A 22,736-nucleotide genomic window follows, 5' to 3' on the forward strand; every position below is an offset into this window, starting at 1 on the left:
AATTGCATCTTTTCAAACTCAAAAAAATACGTACTTAGACACCAACATCTGCTTAAAGGGAAGCATATGAAAAAATTGAAATCTCAGTTCTCCAGGATATTCTAGGGATTCTAGAATATTTTAGTCCAAATTCCTGTAACAAAGTTGAAATACGAGAATTTTCTCATGAAATCAATAGCATTTAAGATAGTCACCTTATAAAAATGACATTTTCAATCTGTATGATCCATTTGTTTCAATTTAGGCTGTATTTTCAACAGAGAAGTGGTGAATTGTCATCTTTTTAATCAGAAGTTTCAACTAACACACACAAATATACATACCTACAAAATATGTTTTGGTTTTGTGTAGTTGTTGTTTAATTTTTGTTTTGAAAATGTTGACTTCTACAGTTGTGCTATTTTGAGAATTTTAGCCGTTTTAAAATGCCTTCTATTTTCCTAAACTATTGCTGACATAGAATGTGCCACACGAAAGGTCCTCAGGACCACAGTTGTTATTCCTGTGGTATATTTACATGGCACTACACTTGGCTGGTGAAAAAGAAAAGTCGCATCCAGAGTTGTTTCCATTTGAGGGAGTCTGCAATGATGTGGACCAAACTAGAAATGATCCTTCTTTTTTTTTTTTTTTTTCCCCCTTCCTGAAAATTCTGTTCATGAAAACAAACAAATAAATCACAGATGCAGAAGCAATAAAACAGAGATGGTCTTAAGTCACAAACCGTATTCACAAAACCAGAGGCTGTAGCTCTGGAATGTCAAGCATCGGCCTTGTTCACGTTAAAGCCAACTGCAAAGCCCCAAGAATGTAAATGGATATAGTATTAAAATGCTGGCGCACACCTATTCCTAACCAGAAGATGCAAGTTATATTGCTTTTTACCCCGCGGTGAAGACTAGTATCTAACACACAGAGAAATATAGATGCCTTAAGGGGCTTATACGTCTTGCGTATTTTGTTTGACATGGGGAAGACGGCCTGTACTTGGGAGATCTAACAGCTTCATCTGTCTCACAACGTTTGTCCAGATGTTTTTACATCCATTCTGGGCCTTCTGACGGCATCTTCACATGCATTTTAAGAATGACAAACATCATACTCAAAATGGACAATAAAACATGCCTGGGTAAATTTTGTGCGTTTCCTTCCTCAATTCAATGACTGAAACATCTGTCATTTTATGTTGTGACTTGAATAGTATTTCAGTCCTTTTCATTCTTTAATAACTATAGTAGTATTTATCTTCTTTGTTGCGTTTTGATACTTGAAAGACATCAGTGAAATGTTCTACTGAAATTCAGTGTTTTTCTAAGTTATTTTAAATAGCAGTTGGCATTTTGAACGAGTGCTCAGAGATATGAAGCTTCACGATCTTTCTATGTGCAATAATTACATACTACAAGAAACTCTGACTGCTCTGAAAATGAAGTATGCTCCTTAAGCACCTGAAAACTTTTTTTTTTTTTTTTTTTTCCTTTTCAAGATATTGGAACGGTTCTTAAAGTGGTTTCAATTCCTAAGGAGACTTGGCATGAATTAGAGGAAGTCTTGCTGGAAGAAATGACAGTCTTTCGGGTAAGTGCGGCTAAATTTCAACTGTCAGGTTGTAGGTTTCTCTGTGGACAGCTGCAAACTAAACTTCTTGCAGTCTCGCCAAGGACTAGCCTGGCATGCCCCTCTAATTAGCTTGTCATTTAGAGACCCAGACACTAGTCAAAATAAACCTTGAAACTTTCAGTGCTAGCTGGGGGTTAGTGATAAAGGAAACGGCATTCTGGGCTCTTGTTTTGTGGTTTAAAAAGTAAATTAGCATCTCTGAATCTTAGAGCTATTGCATGCTGTAGTTAAATATGTATCTGTGCAAGTCTGGGAATAATGCCTGTCTCTTTTCTCCCACAGAGATACACAGTACACAAATTTTATAGTTGCATCAACTCTTGACACTGTTCAGACTATCAGCATAACGTAACTAGGAAGATACTTTAGGAGAAACAGTGATCTGCAGAGATTTCTTACGCCTAATAATCTGAGAAACAAAGAAAGTGTTTATATTGTCAAAGGTGACTTCAGGGCCTCATGTTCATGGTTTGACATAAGACACCATAAGCACCCCTTAATCTTTAGTACTTTTTTATGAAAACCACTCTCTTCCATTTTTCCTGTCTGAGCCACCTGAAAAATAAGGCATCCCATCGGCACTCCTGCAAGTCGAGGCCAAGTAAACCTTTCAAACGCTTTCCAGACAGAACCCAGGGATGTCTCGTGTTTTGTACACAACAACGAATCATTTACATTCCCCGCGTTATTCTTTTTGTCAGCGCCGTTTTACAGCACCATTTCACAGGCCCCAGGATTTCGGGGGGGTTGATACCTAGCCGGGAGGGCGAGGTTAATCCGACGGCGGGAAGGTGATGCTCGCGTGCCCGGAGAGCCCCACGTCGCGTGGTCGCACTCCAGACGGGCTGAGGAGGGCCCCACTCACAACCTGCCGCGGGGACCCAGCCACCGTGTCCTCTCCATACTCAGTTGCCATCCCTTTATCTTTGGTTTCTATACAGACACAGCATATCTAAACAGAGCTTCTATGTCTTGATATTGTTATTTTCAATTTTTTTTTTTTTTTCTCTTATGGGCAATCTTACCTTTACTGATACCAAACTTGCACAGAAACCACTGTTTCGAGTAGGAGATACTACTGAAAAGTGGGTATCTCTGTCTCTGCAGTCCATAAGTTTTTTCGTGGGGCAGAAATGTGAGGGTTTTTTTCCTTTTTTTTTCTTTTTTTTTTTTTAACAGAAAAAAGAAATAGAAACTATGAGGAGAAAATGAGACAAGCAATTTGTGGCTCCCAGCTTTTTTCTATTTTATACACGCAAAAGTCATTACATTAATGCAGGGTAATTTGGCAATTGTTGATAATGTACGAGTCTCTTCCCTAAATCAAGTAGAAGTGCCAAGGTAAAGCAGATGAGAGAAATATAAAAGTGAAAGAAAGAAAATAAATGGAGTGAAAGTTTTATTTCAGAAAGGCTTTATAGAAGTAGCATGGTTAATGGCAAATTCAAATCTGGTATTTTACTTTACATGTGTGTTTATTCATTACACAAAAGGATTTTGGTGTTCTGATGTACTTGAAAGCTCATTTATCTCCTTTGGCACACATTTAAGCCTTAATGAGGGCATTAATGTACTTCAGTGGAATAAGCAGAATTTGTATGCATAAGATATAGATCTTTCAATAGGGAATTTGCAACAGATTTCAAATGTACCTTAACCAAATGTAAGTTTTCTTTAGCTACTAAAGAGTCTCCGTGCATCATAAAGAATGTATTTTGATGCTTAAACTGCAGTGTGCTGAATACAATGCTCTTCATTCATAATTCCACCAAACTGAAAGTCTTCCGTGTCTGTTACATTGATAACAAATGCCTCTTTTAACCCCATTTGTGCAATATTTCTCTGAACAGCTGAGCAAACAAACTAATGAGTTCAATTTTCATTCAAATGTTACACTTAATTGGTGCTTTCTAATATAAGGTCTATTAACCCATTTGTAAAGGCAGGTCCACATGCTTAACATCCACTGACCCATATCAAATTCTCTCAGGATTAGCAAGTTGAAAGCTACACAAGTGTAAAAGCTTAATAAGGACTTTATTAATGTACACAACCAAAAGTATGATGTGTGGGATCAATAGTAGGTTTTTAAATGGAATAAACTTCATACAGAACTGACTTGCACACTTCATAACCAAACGATGCCACTTTTACACACAGGATTAAATCCATCCAAGCAGCTGGACCTAAAATGTGTAACAGCCTTTTAATCAGATCTAAACATACTTCTTCTGTTAAATATTTCCTGCGGTCTTTCATGTAAGAAAGTAGATATTGGTTTGACATCTGCTTGCTACAGATAAGTATAATTAAGAGTAGACTTAGCTAGGAGAGCTGTAACTCTTCTAGTGACCCATTTGGTTGATTAAATAATGGGTATTCCCAGGTGCCAAAAATTTCTTGCCTGTTTTATTTCTGTGTTGTGCAAATAGGAGTAACTTCTTTGTATGTGAATAGCGCGGTCAGTCAACAAGATTACGCTTGGGATTAAGGTTTGGGTTTATGAATAAGATTTTGGAGGAATGGAATTTTCACCTCGCTATGGCTAAAGGTGTTGCTTATTTTAGTGTTATCGCCTTTAATATAGTATTTACATAGTTTGATTTTCATATTTCCTGGGAGGTTCTTTAAATGTAGTTTTAATATTAAATGCAGATATTAATTTCAAGACGTGAAGCTAGTAACAAAGTAATCACAATGAAACTGTAAGAATCACGGGAAATTATATGTCTCCAATCAACATGGCAATGACGCATCCGGACACGTACATGCATTCTAGTTCACTTATAACCAGAAAATACCCCACTGCAGAAGACAACAAGAAGCACTATTACTAAGGAGTGTCTAGTTTAATTTCAAGGTTTCTGGGCTGGGCAAATAGCACTCTAGCAGAACTTTTATATTTATAGAACTCATTTTATATTTTAACTCTTTTTTTTTCCCCTAGGAACCCACTGTTATTTCAGCAATGAAGATTTCCACAAAACAGGTACTCTGCACACAAACTTTAAATCACTATTAAATATTTATTGGTCTGTGTCTTTTAGAGGCAGTAACTTGGCAGTCAGTAGAGACATATTAATTATAGCAGCACCATCTCATCCCTTTACATAAACATCAGTAGTTTCTCTGGAAAATGTGGCGTGCAAAGGAGAAAAGAAAAGCCTAGTTTGTGTTACTTACTGGTAAGGTGGAAACTAAACACAAACTAACCAGCAGTCTGGAGGCTCTCAAGAAAAAAAAAAAAATCCACATTGCGGAATGTTCTTATGACAGAGAAACTGTTTGAAAGGAATGACCAAACTCAGTCCCTTACTTCAGTGGGACTAGTGCTAGCTGCTGCAGGAAAGGTCTGGTACAAAATGCGGAGAGTGAAAGAAGAGAGTGGAAAAGAGACGTCCACCTGTCTTTCTGCCCAATGCCCATTCCGTTCCCAGATGTGCACCATTCACATTTAACAAAAAGGGTAGATCTGATTTAGTCCAAATTTTCCACGGCCTTCTGGTTCGATGACTTTGTTAGGGCATGGGTTCCAGACTCCAGAATTCCTGTTCCCTACTTTCTGGCGAGTGCAGTAATAAGTAGCTTCTTCAAGGAAAGATCTGTACTACAGCCTTCGTCGTAGACCAGACCATACTAAACTCACCAGACTTCTTGATGGATGGAGGTAAAGTTTTGTCTGGTTTACACTAAAGGTGATTTGTACATTTCTGAGCAAATATGAGCAATTATCATTAGGCTCTTTTGTGAAGCAGCTGATGAATTATGTAGTCGTAAAAAAAAAACTTTGGCCTGCCGTCCGAGAGTGAAGCGGGTATTCGGGGCCGTCCTTCCACCTCTGCCTGGAATTAGGTAGACGGACAACAGCCGCTGTCATTTCCTGTTGCAAAAGTCTAAGACATAAAATTCAGTGTCAAATTTAATATTTTTTTTTTCTTTTTCATATTTGTGTTGATTTGGAGCCTAATTTGATAAACACAAGCAATTTGTTCACACTCATTAATTTTTCTATTAATGTAATTTTTAGTAAAGAGGAGTTTTCATATTACTTCCAGGACCTGGTGCACTAAAAATTCTGTGTGTTACAAATAAGATTTAGTTAATTCATCTACCTCACTCTATACATTATTAAACAGAAGTTCACTTCATTCTGTAACAGACAGAGCCCAATGTTATGTTTGAAATGCCGCATATTTAACTCAGAATTCACTGCGTTTAGGAAAGCTGTCTGAAAACATTCATGTATACGACAAAAAATATTTTGTTTGGGGACACTCTTCAAACACAATTTACCACCTAAACCAATAGAAATGGCAGGGAAAAAAAAAATAAAATGGACTATTGATTACTGGGATACTTAAAAACAAACCCGTCAAGTTGTATATATGTTCACGTCATGCCAAAATGTTCTGCTTTGGATTATTTTTATAAGTACATTCCCGTAAAGCAGCCAATCGTATTTGATAATGGACCGTGCATTTTCATACGACTTCTTCTTCAAAGCGTTTTTAGTTATTCAGGAGAGATTACAATTTTCCCTGAGTCTTTTGAAAACAAATTTACACTGCTAAAATTGTCTAAAGCTAAAAAAGAGCATAAAACACAAGTTATTCAGGCAGAGTTAAACTCATGAAAAATCAACCAGCCTCGGGCTAAAAATGACAGAAGCATGATACAGTGTGACAAGCTTTTGGCACTGCGTCGCTGTATCAAACAAGTATATGGCAACATGTTTGCATTTCATATTTATGATTTAAAAATGCTGTCGCTTTATTACTCAAACACTTTACTCATTGTGTTCTGATAAGCAGGGCATTTTTCATATAAACAGCACGATAATTCTATGCATTGTAGAAAGCAGGAGCGTGAAATGTAAACAGCAAACCCAGCGTGTCCTGGTGAATAGCTTTAAAGCAATCACTTCATTTTATTTTTTCCACTAACAAGTCTTTCATCCAATTACAAAACCATGGTACAGGGAGTTTCTCCTTACTTTTAATGTTTTACTACACTGGCTGTACAAAGCTACCTCTTCTGCCATCGTGCCAGTGTGATATGTTACAAATGACTCTCCTTCCTAAAGACCAAAATCTACAAATTTTTCAGAGCGGAACTTTGCTTGTTTTAAATTATATATAACTCTGAGGCTCCCGTGCCTCTCTCTCTGAGTGTGAATTCGGCCCTTGGGTGAGAGTGACTTCGAGCAAGGAAACTCAGCCTTGGTGTGTAAAACTAAGCCTTGATGCAGTCCTCAACTCTACTGTCTTTAACTCACGGGAATGATATTTATGTTTTCTCACTGAAGCTACGTATTCCTCCTAATTGGGTTCGGAGCCCTGGGCTTGTGTAACCTTATCACCTAAACAGCTTATGCATGGTTAGCGATGGACACAAACCTTCAGTGAACAGCATCCTTAGAGGCACTGTAACACCCTGCAGCTGCCTAAATTCACAATTCTGTGGGAGCCAGGCTTGCAGGGAGGCTGTCAGGTGGGGCTCCGTAATTCTTCCCTTGATTTAAAAATGTGGAAGCAGGCCAAAAAGTCAGGCCTGGCTTGCAATCAAAGGCGACTTTTTTTTTTTGAGGGAAGCAAGCTCTCATTTTTTTCTCAGGGTCAGGTTTGGGATCCTCTGTTTCAAAAAGCCGTTGGATTTCAGGTAAGGTGGGGAAAAAAACCAAGGAGAACCTCGGCTGATACAGGCCATCTCCGTGGCTGGCGAGCTGCTGCGAAGAGCTTTTGTTTCTCCTCCTTAAGATTCTCAATGAAAGGCAAGGCCTTAGTGACTACTTTTATAGTACTTTTCACAAAGTACTGGATTTTATTCAGAAATCGCCATTTCTGTCCATAGTGAGCATATAGAAAAGCCCAGCTCAAAATGGTTATGTCACTTAAACAGCCCCCTGAACTATCCGCCAGCAGTTACTTCTCAAGACATAAAATTAAATTAAATGGGATTTGAACCTCGTGCTCCCTAAATTTCCTTTTCAAATTTTGCCTAAGTTCTTCTTTTTAAGCTTTAATTCTTTTCATCTCTCTCTTTTTTTTTTTTTTTTTTTGTAATTGTAAATGGAAAATTCTCAGTTATTTCTTCGTCCGACTTCTAGGGAAAGACTACATTTTGGGCAGCACTGTGGGATGAACAGAAACCACTACATTGCTTAAAACATTAGTCTCCTTGGCTTTTCTGGAGTTCTGATACATCTGCAAGAATTATTAGAGGGCAATTTTTTTCTCCTCCCCTCCCCTCCTCTCCCCCCCTGTTTGATCTGATAATGAGCTGATTTATTAAATTAACAATCTCTTGAGAGACACTCTTTGCCCAAAAGGCGGTTTGACTGTGTATGGCAAAGTTAGGTCAGACCATTGATGCAAATCATTGTATTACTATTTTCTGAGTTTCATACTGCCTGGATTTATGCATTATTAGTCTCCAGAATAATGATCAGCAGCTGGAGTCTGAGGCCATGGTCAGGAGAGCAGCGAACAGGGCAGCAGCCTTCAGGCTGGGCAGCACCTGAAACGCACGCTGTGCTTCACTGACTGAACTTCATGAACTTATCTACCAGGAAGAGTCTTTAAGTAACCTTGTTTTGGCCTCACTTTTTATTTTTTTTTTTTTTTTTCTGACGTGTTTCTGGTAATTCTTTAATTCTGAAGACATTTATTAGAAATTAGGGAGGGGTTTTTGACAAAAGGAAATTGGTCACAGGGCTGCATAGGAAACCATCACACCATTCTTTATTTTCCCACGTGCATTCTCTGAGTTGACTTTTATATTAGTTGCACCATACGTTGCTACATGCTCATATAGATATTAATGCCCCAATTACATGGGACTCAGATCAATACCATCTGGACATTTAAGATACTTAACTGGATCTCTAACTTGACCTGTGCTGCCTCCATAATCAGTAAAGAGGAAAGGCATCCCTTGGGAAATGGTTAGGTCACCTAAGATTTGAATTTCTGCTCTTTTTACTGCAGAACGTACCCCTAAGCTGGGGACTTCGTTAAGTGACTTAAGTTAGAAGGAATCAGCTTATCGTGTCTGCTGCCTGTCATCTGCTTCTCAAGGGCACAGCACTAATTGGGGACTGGTATGTGCCGTCGAGGCTTCGCGTAGAGCTCTGTGTGGTCAGGGATGTTTGCCCAGAGAATGTGGGTTTGCAGCCCAGCTATGGCACCAGAATAGATGGAAGCAGCTGCTTAGAAGGGGCTTCATTTTCAATTTACCGGTGAAGTTTCATGAGGGTGCTTTTCCTTGTCATGTTTTCCTTGAGAAAATACTGATGTTTATATAAATGCAGGGGATGTTTCTGTTACAATTAATATGTCTGCATAAACTGCCGAGCTGCTGTCTCTGAAATAAGTGAATGCAGCACCTTTCATGAGTGTTTTGGGTTTTACTGTCTCCTGGAGTCTAGTGCTCATCATTTCCAGTTAGTAGGTGACCTCAGCTACCTTCCATCCCCAAATTCGCTGGAGACAGTATCTCCGGGACATCACAATGCAGGAGATGAAGAATTTTTATAACGTTTCTTGAAATCTTATTTTTCACACCAGCCTTATGTTTTCTAAGAAAGAAAAATGCATACAAATTTATATTTTCTTGGTGGGACTGCTTGGAGTGAGACCTTAAAAAGAATTGTGTTATTTGCTCCACCATGGGTCCCAGCTGAAAAAGTTTAAATTTTTGATAGCAAACTGTCAGTGTTTCCAAAACAGAAGGATTATGCCACTTAATTTTTGTTTATCTGGTTATTTTCTTTTCCCCTAGTTTTGCATTTCAGAGAGAACTTTATTTACTTACTGCACTCATACTTGCTTTCTTTGTGAATTAGTGCTAAGCTGAAATATCACTGTTTGGACTTTCACGTGGAATCAGTAGTCCAGTTTCCTTATGTCCCTCTGGGGACCAACTTCCCTAATGGATGACATGAATTTGATACCAGAGAGGAAATTGAGAGAGACAAGATATTCTGTTGTGATGCCATAGAAAGCTGTAATTCATTTTGTATGCATGGTTTTTTGTATTTACTTCATGGCTTCTCTCTGCATTTGAACTACATCTTCCACTCAACACTGTTTTTTATCCAAAATAAAGTAAGCCATCTTCCCTCATGTTTCAATTAGAGTATGTGACCTACAGAAAAGAGTGTGAAGCATCTGAATTATCAGACATGCGAAGAAGTCTCTGCATGGCAGCACTTCTGAGCTGAAATATCTTAGCATCGGTTTGAAGTAATTTACTTTGTTTTCCCCACGCATACACAAATCAAAGTCATATATAGGAAATTTACATTAAAGTTGGTTTTCTTTTCCGTTAAATTCAAAAGCATATTCTCCATTGTGTTCTGTCACTGATTGTAGCGCTTTCCCAGTGCAGGAATCTGAATACAAAAGAAAAAATGGAAGCGTACTTTAATTTTTCTTACAGTTTAGAGAAGCCACTGGGAGCTTCATACAAAAATCAACGTTTTTTCTATTTGATTGTTTTGTCCACAAGACAATTCTCTTCTCATTGCTTTAGTGTACATGAGGATCATGATCCTTTATTGCATTTGTAACGGTCCTAACATATTATTATATAACTTTTTTTTTTAATGCCTTCCTAGCAAAAAAAGTCATTTCCAATTTTTAAAAAAATATTATTTTTTTCAAACTTTTATAACAGCAACAGCTCTACATTGGCTCAGCCACTGGAGTTTCACAGCTTCCTTTACACCGCTGTGATGTGTATGGAAAAGCATGTGCTGAGTGTTGCCTTGCGAGAGACCCTTACTGCGCCTGGGATGGTTCATCTTGCTCCCGTTACTTCCCCACTGCTAAGAGGTAGGGACAGTTTCAGATGTCTGCATGGTTTGCTATTTGTTTTAACTGATGGTCTCAATATGACCAGAGGGCTTTGGAGATTTTTCACGGGATGGTTAACTGGAGCCCTTTCTCTTCCAAAGAAAACATAATTGTGGGAGTTACAAGGAATATGAAGTCTTGGTTGATTTAAATGGAACACTGCTACTTCTTGGGTTGGCTTAAAAAGCTGTTGTAAAAAAACATTCAGAAAAGAGTTGTCTCTGAAATGGATTCATGACTTGGTATTCAGCAATAAACAGTAAAAAGAAAGAATTCCCTTTCTCTAACATTGGGAGGGTGCTTGATATTATACTAAAAGAACTACTTGCCCAAGTAAATTGTCCTGCATTTTCATGAATTCTAATTCAAAGGAAATATTTATAAAGTGTTTGGACGTGAATGGAAAGTTATTTTTTTAGTGATATATAGCATTATTGTTATTATTCAAAAGTATAACTTGTATATGTTGATGTGTGTCTAAATACTGCCAGATCAGGACAACCACTATTTTACATTCACTCTGCACTGATGCTAAAGGCTTTGCAATGCAAAGGCTAAGGGAAAACAGACTCTGCAAGTTAAAAATATCATTTTTTAAAAAAATGTACAAGTCCTAGTTGTCTGATCTGAAAATTTTAAATAATATTTTCTTTGCCCTCCTTTATCTCTGAAATTCTTTTTCTTAAAGTATATAACCTAGTTATTGAACAGCTCTTAGCTACTGAAGTAGAAATTGTGAATAAACAAATAGATAATCTCTTGCAAGTAAGAACAGACATTGGTGTAGTGTGGAGATTCCCATGATAAATTGGCCAAAATGATAAAAAAGTGCTCACATTAAATTGAATATACTAAACATCTCTCACTTTTAAAGAAACAAGGAGTCCAAGGGTTTATATGCATAAGGAGCCTGTCTTTAAAATTAGTCGCAAATACTTATTTGAGAAGGTAGGGATTCCAAATTCCAGATTTGGATGGGTTGCTGCAGGAGGTGAAATGTGGTAAAGGGTGGGAAGTAGCATTTGTGTCACAGGATTTTCAGATGGAGAGGATTAAAATTTCAAGGTTTGCATTATGATGTATCTTAAACAAATACTGATGACAAAAGAAAAAGCTGCTTATGGAACATCAGTTCTATTTTGCACCAGGAAATAGAGTTAATCTGAGACAAGCTTCTTGTGAAATTCTTTAAAAAAGAATTAAAAAGGAGAAACTGAACCATCCCAAAAGAAGAGCTGGTCAAATTTTCTCCGCTGCTTGCGCTAAATTCAAATTTGTGGTGGGAGCACGGCAATTCCTCTGTAGGAGGAGTGGGGGAAAAGAGAGGAGAGGGAACAGTGAGGTTTTCAAGGACAGTCTGAGAGATTGATTTGATCTGAAAGTTTTAAAGGTTAGAAGTCAGCGTGGTTCAGTGCTGCCTCTGAGTCAAAGGAGACAGTAAGGTCAGGAATCACTGAATCGCTCTTCTCTGCTACCTCCCCACTAATCTTTACCCCTGAACCTCGTCCTTTCTCAGCACTCACTAGCACCCCTTCCTGCGCCTGGCCCCTCTCATCACCCAGAGAGCACATCCTCCTGTCATTCATCTGCTTACACCGATGGAAGAAATAGGGCTCTCTGTCTTTTCTTTATCCGTCTCTCCAGCTTATTCAACAGCAGACCGAGCTCACTGTTGCCATCGGGGGTAAAGGGACTGGGACCTCTTCTTACAGGGATGAAGGAGCAGGGTTACTGGGGACAAACCGGGTTGCACAGCTACAGGAAAACCTTGGGGTGCAGAATTAACTCTTTTTGAGGCCACAATGAGAGAAAAAGTAAGTCCTGGGAGGCTGAGATCCTGACAATGCATTCAGGAGAAGCCGCTGTGTCCCCCTACTTCACCCCATTTTTCCACTGGTAGCAGCAGCAGAGTAAAGGTCTGGGTTACTGGGGGAGACGATCCTCTCTTTACCTGGTACCTGCTTTACCCGCTGCCTCAAGCCAGATTTGAATACGTCTGTGACACAATCAGCATTGCTGGAAACAGCTTAAATGTCAACAGTTTCCTAATAATGAATCCTTGTAATTTTAGGCTCCAGAAATATTGGGAAAGTTGAGTCCTGAGGCAATTGCACAGATGCTTTACTAATAGTTTTGGGTTTGTTTCGTTGGTTTTTTTTTTCCTTCTTTTTTTAAAAAGGAGCTTTTATGAGCCATGATTTTAATTTACTTTTCTTCCTTTGTGTATTTTACAACTCTAAATGACAGATCAGAGCTCCTGTAGTACGACCACTTAACTTTACCCCATGCAGATGTGTTCTGGTTCATATTTCAGACATCATTGTGTTGATAGAATGGTGAAACGCGCGACATTTTCCTGTGATTCTAACTAAGCATCTCATCCAAACTCCATTGACAGTAATATGAGTTGTTCCACAGACTTGTTTTCTACAAATAGTATCCTATAAATATGCTGCATTTCAAAATTTAGGAAGGAGTAACAAAATGTTATGGTTCCTTATGTTTTGGTGTATTTTTATTCACTGGTAATGAGTAATATGAAGATGATATCTGAAATTAGGCTTAGTACATTTTTTGAATCGTATATCAATCAACAGAAGGTTCCTTCTTATTAAAGCATGTTAATTCACTAGGATAATTTTAAAGAAGTTTTTATTCAGAAAGATATAAAAAATACACATTCTGATTTAAAAAACAAACAAACAAACAAACTGTTGCCATACTTTACATAACTAATTTCAGTTTTAACATTTTAGTAGTCTTCAGTGGAAAAAAAATGGTTAAAATCTTTCAGGCAAGAGGAGTCAGCGGTGCAGTTGATGGTGCCTCTGTGAGAACTGTTAGTATGTGCTGATGCTGGGCGGGTAGTGAGAGTCTGCAAACGGGGTTAGTGAACAGAAGAGAGATGGTCTCTGTGCTGCAGAACAATGGCTTTTTAAAAATGTGGGTTGTTGTCACAAGGGAGTGACCAATAGTGCTTTTTACAAGGCTACTTGACTTTTGCATATCCGTTGCTGGATGCCATAATCTGAAATCACAGCATTGTTCAGCAGCCTAATCCTCTTTGTTCTCCTTTAATTTTGCAAGCCCTCAGGCTTTCTCTGATTCCTAAAGTAAAGTGCTCACACTTGAAACACATCTTTGTTTGCCTTGTTCTTTTTTCTTCTTTTATATGAGACGCTTTTCTCTGGCTCAGTTGAATTTCATGTCACAGCTATTTAAATAAAAATAGGAGCAGACAAAGAGAGAACAACAAATGCAAAATAAAACTGTATTAAAAAGCTTTCTTCTGAGAAATACAACATTTTTTAGCACAGATCAATATGTTTTCCAAAAGAGCCAGTGGAAATCAAGCTGGGGGAGGAATATACTATGTTAAATGGACGTGCAATAAAAGCTAGAACTCAGACTCAAGCTACAAAGGGTGGAATAAATGACACTTCAAAATCTTCCTATCTACCATTTTATTCTGTTTATTCTAAAGACAAAGCCATTTGCAACAGTTTTGTAAAAGTTTGTGGGGTTTTTTTTTTTTTTCAGAAATGTTTTGGTGAGATCTGTAGTGGCTAAAATCTATTTAAATTTAGATTTTGTAGAATATACAGCATTTTTGACATTCTTTCAAAGTCATCCATCCTAATGTTTCTTTCAGCTAGAAGATGCCATGATACTTAAAGTATTCTGTACTTGCAGAAAAGCTGTAGCTTCTTCATGGGTTTTTTGGTGCATATTAAACTGTGCTGTTTTTACTTTGATCCCTCAGCAGCCCCTGTATCTGTGAATCAAGGAATGAATTTGTCTGTGATCAATATTACTAACAAAGTTAAAATAAGCTTCTTAGGATCAGTGCAGGAGACACATTTACCAGTTTCTGAAGACTTTACCTGTAAATCTGGTTCTATAAACCATGGTAAAGTGTAGAATATAGTAGTAACAATAAGATTTCCTTCCTAGTGTTGTTTAGGTGCACTTGTGACCTATGTAATTATATATATATATATGTTCCATTTGTTGCTCTTCAGTAATGGCAAATGTGAATGCTGACCACTGAGAAGGTCACTAACAGTTTTCAAATACAATATTTGCAGACGTACTAGACGACAAGACATCCGAAATGGAGACCCACTTACCCACTGTTCAGACCTGCAGCATCATGGTGAGTTATGGGTATGACTGAAGTACAACTAATTTGTATGTAATTTACAGACTGTGCATGAGTAGGAAGCACACCAATGAATTGTTGGTGAAATTGTCTCGAACATCTGGGAAAGACGAATATAATACATCATTATCCCAATTTGGCTTGCTTACAATGGCCTGGATCGGACATTACAAACTGTTTTTTTTTTTCTCGTTTTTCCTCAAGTTAACAGTTTTAAGCATTTTAATTTTTCTGCTTCGCTTACCTGGTAATACCATACCATCAGGCTAGGCATATTATGTCAGAAAAGAGTCATATCTTCTTCAGAAGAGCAAGAAATAGGTATTTTGCTTCATATAGTTTGCATAGGATGATAACCAAGCACATTATTAACTAACTTCGCTGACTATGGGATGGTCTTTGTTGTATGTGCCACACTGGCAGCCCTTAAGATCAGGATGTTCCTTGCGGTGGGCCTGTCCCATGTGCTTTCAGCATGGGTTTTCTTTGACATCATTTGGTTTTGGTTTTGGTTTGTTGTTTCATTTTCACAGTGCGTGGACCAGATCTTTCTTTCTTGAACCGTTTGACTGATAAACAGGCTGCTGAACGTAGTTACTAATTCGTTGCTAAACTCTTCAGAGGATCTTCACTCAGAAAATGAAAAATGTCCATTTTGCTATAAGTGAAGAGAACACTTAGACAATACTTCCCTCTGCTGGAAAAAAAGAGATTACTCATGTTTGTGGTACATCTATAATAACACCTAAACCACTGGGCAGATTTCTGGGATAAATAAAGAAGAGGTGGCTGAAAATGGAGATACCTCAAAACTCTTATGTCCTACCAGTCCTTGTAATAGCAAGAATGACAAATAGTCCAAAATTTTATACTTTTGTGTGTAATTCACCATCATTACATTTCAGTAATAGTTTTGTCTGTCTTTTAATGAAACTCGCAGCTAACAATACTATAGCTTTTCTTTTTACTTCTTGATTGCCAGGCTCAGACCAAGCTACTCAGAGGGGAAAAGGGTTTGGAAAAGTGCATGAATAAACTATGATCATATGTAGTTGTCACATTTTGAGAACTCATGAATGCACGACTAGTTTAGATTTGAACCAGTCAATATGGACAAGTAGAAAGTTCACAAATTTCCAGTTGCGTAATATCTAGTAATGCTTATGCAGTGCAGATATATGTAGTGGGGTTGCAATGACATTTGCAGTTCCCAAAAAGGAAAAATTCACCATGCACTAAACATGGATTTTATTACCAACCAAAGCACATCTTAGCTTCATCTTTTTACTATCTGGACATGTTACTCATGAGTAAAATGATGGTCTGGGCTACCAAAAGTCCAGGGGTTTTTACCATTCTCTTTCCTTTGCTAGCTGTTCTTTATACAACTGTGCATCTGTTCTTTATCTTCATAGAAAAAAAGAAGGATTGCAAAACACTTTGGTTTTTATATCTTCCCATATTTGGTATACATATTTGTCTGAAAAGATATCATCTGTTCAAAGGGAAGAGAGTAATCCAGCTCAGTTTTTTCATGACGATAATAATGAGAACTCGAGGTCAGAAAAAAGCAATTATATGGTACCTCTGATCACAAGGATCTTTAATATAGCTTTGCCAAAATGAGCAGAACAAGCATGAGACGAGATATCGCTGAAAATTTTACTTAATGGTGAAATGAAAACAGCGTAATTAGAAGAATCAGTAACTTACAAAAAATACTGAGGGCATGCAGTTCTAGGTTCTAGACTTTAAGGATGCGCTGTCAAAATACTTCACGAATGTTTTAGATTGTTCTTGACTGACGTTTTCTCTAAATTAATTCTGAATTGTAAATCTATAAAATTTTCCTATATTACCTTGTCATTTACAAATGATCAGGCATTGTACAGGCAGCTGCATGGCCCATAAACTTCCTATGCCAACTTCTGTTGAGTTTTTTTCTTGGTTACGATTAGTAGATTCCTGGACAACAGATGAAGAACCAAATTTGTCAATAGCCAAAAATAAGCTCCAGCAATCATTTACTACTTGTCTGCACTACTTGCAGTAACTGCCAGTTGATTCTTCATGTGAACCAACAGAAACAAGAACAGTCTCTTAATGTATATCTCACTTTTAAAGAAACTTACTTTGATATCTGTTTGAAGCAATCATGCTTTTAATAAAGTTTAGGTAGCTCTTTCAGTTGCCCTTTTGTGCAAACATATAAGTAGTATAAAATGACTACACAGCAACATTAGAGGGAGCTGTGGATCCTGAGCTGTACAGGTGTTTGGCCAGACATTAATGTTTAAATCTAAAAGCCTGATTACCTTTGTGTCAGCTAAAGAACATTATTTTTTTTTAAGTGTAACATACTAGTGCTATCAAGAAATTAATCAAGTTCTTTTTTTGAAGAATTTGTAAAAGAAGAGGCAATTTTTTTTAGGTGATTTATCCGAGGGGAAGCTCAAAGAATCACTCCGAATTTAACTGCATAGTGAAATTCATTCATCTGCAAAGCAATCTTGGTATAAGTACTTAGCCTTTCATACTTCTTTGGTTATGTCAGAAATGATGTATTTAAAGGATATTTATCAGGGTAGTAAACCGATACTGCTGTTGGGTTCATTTTGGGAATTACAGCTCTCAGACAGGATTTTGGGTTGAATTTCATAACCAACTTCATGACTTCTATAGTTTTCTAATTCCTCCAGCTGCTCTTCTGAACTTCACAGACTTTCATTCTTCCTTCTAGTCTCTTCAGCTTCTCCCTCAGTCCCAGAGCTGCACTCTGATCTTGTGATTATTCCATTGCTCTGCTTACTTTCTTACACTCCGCGTGCTCAATATTACATGAAATTTGTAGACATTCCTGGGCCTGCCTTCTGCTCCCTTAAATCATGGAAATGGAATTTGAAGGATCTATTAAATCCTTCCTCTCTCATTGCATGACTGTCACCTATACTGTATTTTCTGGAGCTGTGAGGAAATTTAAAGGGGGCTTCTGCCACTTTCCGTGGTGATCTCTAACACACTAGAATGCCATGGACCAGATCCAAGAAAACACTCAGAAGTTTGAAATGGCTTCAGAGCACCCACCTTCAAGGTAACTTCCATGAAAAAGTGTGACTAACTTCTAGATACTAAAAATATCCTTGGTACCTAAGTTTTCCAGCAGAAACTTCTCTATATACTTAAAAATATGCTACTGCTCTAGGGCAGTAGGACTTTTGCCAAAGAAATACCTGTTTTTGTCTTTTGTACTGATATTTAGGATCTAGGAGATTGTCTCCTGGGATCTAATGAGACCAGTGTTACATGTGCTCTGCTCCTGTTTAATTCACTTGGCTACGCTGTGTTCAGGAAAATGTAATGAAGTGGTGCTGCAAGCCCCCTAATAAGTAACCTGCTGGTTAAATCAGCTATTTAGGATGTGGGAGAAGAGGACTCAAAGTCCATTTAGGCTTAGGAGATCGACTTGATAGCTCTGCTTCCAATCCAAGCACACAAACTATCAGATTGCTCTTGTTGAAGCTGGGCCATTCTGCAACTATGATTCAAAGTTCCTGGAGCCTGGGAGAGAGGAATTGAAATGGAGCGTGCATCCTAGGGTGAAATCCCTGTGTTTCCCATCCTTTATTCTGGAAGCCTGTAAATCTCTGTTTCGCAGAAACACATCTCTGGAGTAGTAACATATGTGTCCCAGGTGATAAAAGGGGACATTTCCTACCGACTGTCTTATGCTCTCTGTTGGGGATTCCAGTTCAGATATCAAACTGCCTCTCACTGATAATTCGAGGATCGTTGGCTGCCTGCTCAGCCATGTGAATTCTGTTCCTAAATGTGAGCACCTAACTTGAAACAGAAGAGTCAGGACATCAGTCAGCCATGCACGAAGTTGAATCTGGACCCAGAAGTAAACAGCCAATCATTTTAATATCCTCTCTTTATCTTATCACTTCTATTTGTTTTCAGTGAATCTCTTCACATATTTCCAGTTCCTCTATTTCATTGACACAAATGCACCCACACTCCACCTCAGACCTTTCCACTGGTACCCTTCTGTTCCAGCTGTCTTACTCTTCTCTTGCTTTGCTTTCTAATTCATTCCTCCACTGCTCCCCATCTTCTTGGCCCAAAGCTGCACTGACATTCTTCATAGGGATGTGGTTTCTGAGAGAACTCATAAAAGTTGTTTCACTTAGTTTGTATCGCACCCCACTTACTTGCTGGAAAGGTTCACAATCCAGCAGAGGAAAGCAAGCTAACCCACTCCCTGTTTGTTTAGTGTTAATACGGCATTTGACATTTCCTTACTGAGACCTGGGCAAGCACCAGTTGCTATTCTGTCGCCCATCCCTTCTCCCATCCTCTCTCAGGGCTGCAAGTCATAATGGAAAGACATATGATTGCTGTATCAACACAAAGAAGGAGCTCAATTTTATTTTTACCTTTGGATCAGTCATCTAGCTAACAGCCTGTGTTTGCTAAACAACACGGCCAATATGATAAAGGCACAGTGAAAGCAAACAAAACTTGACAAAGGATTTCTCTGGGAGGATTTTAATTAGACATCATTTTCCTGTTAAAACATATCGAAAGAAGTTCCTTAAAGATTTCCAGTGCTAAAGATCAAAAGTGGAAAAGGGAAAGAATGACAAATAATGGCAAAGAGACAGGAAGCCCCATGAGATCAACACAGTGTCAAATAGCTTACCAACCCCTTCCTCCCCATCTACTCTCCAGGATTATTGCACTGGTGCCACTTAAGTCCATAACAGCATTTTAAAGAGCTAAGGTTGAGAGTTGAAATATGATGCCTTACAGCCTCTGCAGTATTGGAGAAGAATCAAATGCCATAGAGGTCCTATAGCTATGTGATATTTCCAGCAAGTTGATGAATATCTTGAAACATTGTTGTTACAAAAGGAAGTAATTTATTTAACTTTCTTTTCCCCTCCCATAATGTCTGGTTTATTAACCTCATTACATTTTCATAAATTATATCGGTATGAGAGGAAATGATTAATTGAAGATTGTTTCCTCAAAAACATTATTCCTGGTCATTAACAGCTTCAGCAAACTGCAGTGCCATATAATCTAAACACATTATACTACTTTTAAATAGCCTCATGTTTTATTAGTTTGCTCTAAAGTATTATGATCATAGAGCCCAGGAGGCATCATTACAGACATTCTGCAACTACACCCTGAGTTTTCTCACTGTGTACAGTTTGCTATTAAAAATTCTTGTCATGTCCTAAATGTTTTCCTCGGTGAATAATAACGAGGTTTACAGAAAATTTCACAATGAAATTCATTAACTTCACATATTGAGATGTTAACAGCTGTTAGGATTTAAAATACAAAAATAATTAAAAAAAAAAAGCCCAACCTACCAGGGATCCTTACAAAGACAGAGATGTTGATGGAGATTTTCCAAATGGCATACTGATACGGGGAAATTTTTCTTTTAGGGTTTTTATCTTTAAACACCTTAAGGGAGCCTAATTTCTAAACAAACAAATTCAATTAGCAATTAAGATTTAATTCTTTTTTTCTTGATTTACAGATAACCCAAGTGGTCAGACCCTGGAGGAAAAGATTATCTATGGAGTAGAGAACAGCAGCACTTTTCTTGAGTGCAGTCCAAAATCTCAGCGTGCTGTAGTCTACTGGCAATTCCAGAAGCAAAATGATGACCGCAAAGAAGAGGTACGGTAGAAAAAATTAGGAGGTGCAACTAGTCTTCTCTATGAAGATACACTTGAACCTGAATCCTTCCCAGAATAATGTCCACCTGTATTTTAGTTTAGTGGAGTTTCTCTGTAATCTTATCATTTCTGCTGTTCTTCACCATCTTCTTAGTCTTATCACCATAAAATCCCATAAGCTCTCTAATAGGTTTTACAGATTGTTACATCAGAAAACATTCATGTCCTCTCCCTGGTCAAACCCCCTGCAAAACACACTGATTTTCCTTCAGATATCTCTGAAATACAAAAAGTTAGCATTTTATCTCAGTGCCACCTAAAGCATCATACAAGGATTATATTGAATTTAAATAATACAAAGACCTTAAAACTGCCTCTGAAAAAAGTCTAAGTGCATTCATCTCACTATACTGTTTGACTGAAAGGTAGTGTAAAACGGGAGCATTTCCTATGTGCTGCATGCTCTAAGAATTTACGGCAGATAAGACAGAGACAGAATGAAGTGGACATAAAAGTATGAAAACTTACACATTTTTTTTCACCAAAAGCAATATTCACAGAGGCAACAGCACTGACTTTCCCCGCTTGCATTACACTAAGCTGATACTTTATTTTTCTCCTTCTCTTGTCACCAACATTCTTATGTTGTTACTCACCCTCATTCTCCAGTAATGTTACTATGAAGTTGGGTCACACATACCTTAAGAGAATAATCTACTCTGGTAGGCAGGGAGATCAAGCTAGAAAACAAAAACTTGTTTGTTGCACTGAAGTACTGGTAAATACGCCCAAACTACTTGAAACATTTATTATTTTTTTTTTAAAGCATGTACTAAATACTTATTTACATTAGCAGCTTTAGATACTTCGGCTGTTTGCGTTACTTGCATTAAGTAGTAAATGTTTTAGAATCTATTCTCGGTGGAGACAGAAGCGAACAGGTTTGTGCCCTTTCTGTCTGCAGCAACGTATGCGTTCAAAGAATGAAATTATATCCCTAGATATTAATTAATTCAGAAAAATACAGTATTTTGGACAGCTGCTTTTTGACTCTTAAAATGTTGAGATTTAACCCTTATTGTTTATTTGTAAATAATCCACTTATGCAGACGCCAATTCTATGCCTAAGGGCTTTTGTAGTAAGGAACAATAGGAAGACAGAGAACCTTTCCCAGGTATTTAGCTCGGCTCGACTAAAAGATAATGAGAAGTGTGCCCTGGGTAATGTAGCCAAGTGCGTCCATGCTGACTCTGCTGATTACAGGCTTGCATCTTCTGTAATCTTATCGGCAAGATACAGAGCTGATACAGATCTTCGTTCAACAGCGGTAGGGACTAACGAGTCCATTCTTAGTCCCCCAAACTCTCTTTGCAGCACATCAGTTGTTTTTTTTCAGATTATTTGGGCCTTCCATAACTATGATGACTGGCAAGGGGGTTTCCATTCATGTTTTTTGGGGGGATTTTTGGCCAAGTTTTACCAGCTGAAAGGAGCAGTACTAAGGAACAAATATGGTTAGAGGACAATTTTGCACATATATGAAAGATAACTGTTGAAATTACCACTTTTTTCCAATGCAGATAAAAGTGGATGACCACATGATCCGGACAGAACAGGGTCTATTGCTACGAAGTCTTCAACGGAGAGACTCTGGTATTTATTTTTGTCACGCTGTGGAGCATGGCTTCATGCAAACTTTGCTCAAAGTGACCCTGGAAGTAATTGATACTGACCACCTGGAAGAGCTGCTCCATAAAGAAGAAGATGGCGATGCCTCCAAGACCAAGGATGCCACCAATAGCATGACCCCCAGTCAAAAGATCTGGTACAGAGACTTCATGCAGTTAATCAATCACCCCAATCTCAACACAATGGATGAGTTCTGTGAGCAAGTTTGGAAAAGAGACCGCAAACAACGCCGGCAAAGGCCTGCCAATGCGCAGGTGAATACAAATAAGTGGAAGCACCTACAAGAGAATAAAAAAGGTAGGAACAGGAGGACCCATGAATTTGAGAGGGCACCACGTAGTGTCTGAGCTACATTACCTCTAGGAACCTCATCCAAGTAGAAACTTGTATAGACAGATAACTGGAAAAAATGCAATATTCATGAACTTTTTCATGGCATTATGTGGATGTTTACAACAGTGGAAAATTCAAACAATTTCCACCAGGTTTAAATAAAATCCATTTCTAACTTTCCTAGTAAGTCCTTCCTCTCGGCTCTGATTCTAAGACCAGAAAGACCAGAGTTTCAAGGATGATAACTCACCCGGACCTAGCTTACCGCTCAAAAAGTTCTGCCAGAGTTCAGCAGGCAAGTTTTGCTTTCTCTTTTGCCTGAGATATAAACAAAATGCTGTATTTCATGCTGTCATCTTAAGGAAAAGAAAAACAAA

At 38.0% G+C, this 22,736-nt stretch overlaps 1 protein-coding gene across 1 annotated transcript in view; it reads left to right on the top strand.

Moving 5' to 3' along the window:
• SEMA3A (semaphorin 3A) overlaps nt 1-22,373 on the top strand; it is a gene marked incomplete at its 3' end in the record, with an annotated part of 167,821 nt that extends 145,448 nt beyond the window's left edge. Inside the window, exons 12-17 of the mRNA XM_082490315.1 lie at nt 1,487-1,578; nt 4,568-4,609; nt 10,297-10,454; nt 14,564-14,631; nt 20,195-20,337; nt 21,918-22,373. Of these exons, the coding sequence (XP_082346441.1) occupies nt 1,487-1,578; nt 4,568-4,609; nt 10,297-10,454; nt 14,564-14,631; nt 20,195-20,337; nt 21,918-22,373 (959 nt within the window). The remainder of the gene's footprint in view (nt 1-1,486; nt 1,579-4,567; nt 4,610-10,296; nt 10,455-14,563; nt 14,632-20,194; nt 20,338-21,917) is intronic.
• Nucleotides 22,374-22,736: the final 363 nt, after the last annotated feature.

This window comes from Vanellus vanellus (assembly GCF_965231255.1).
Source record: "Vanellus vanellus genome assembly, chromosome: 1".
Taxonomy (NCBI): domain Eukaryota; kingdom Metazoa; phylum Chordata; class Aves; order Charadriiformes; family Charadriidae; genus Vanellus; species Vanellus vanellus.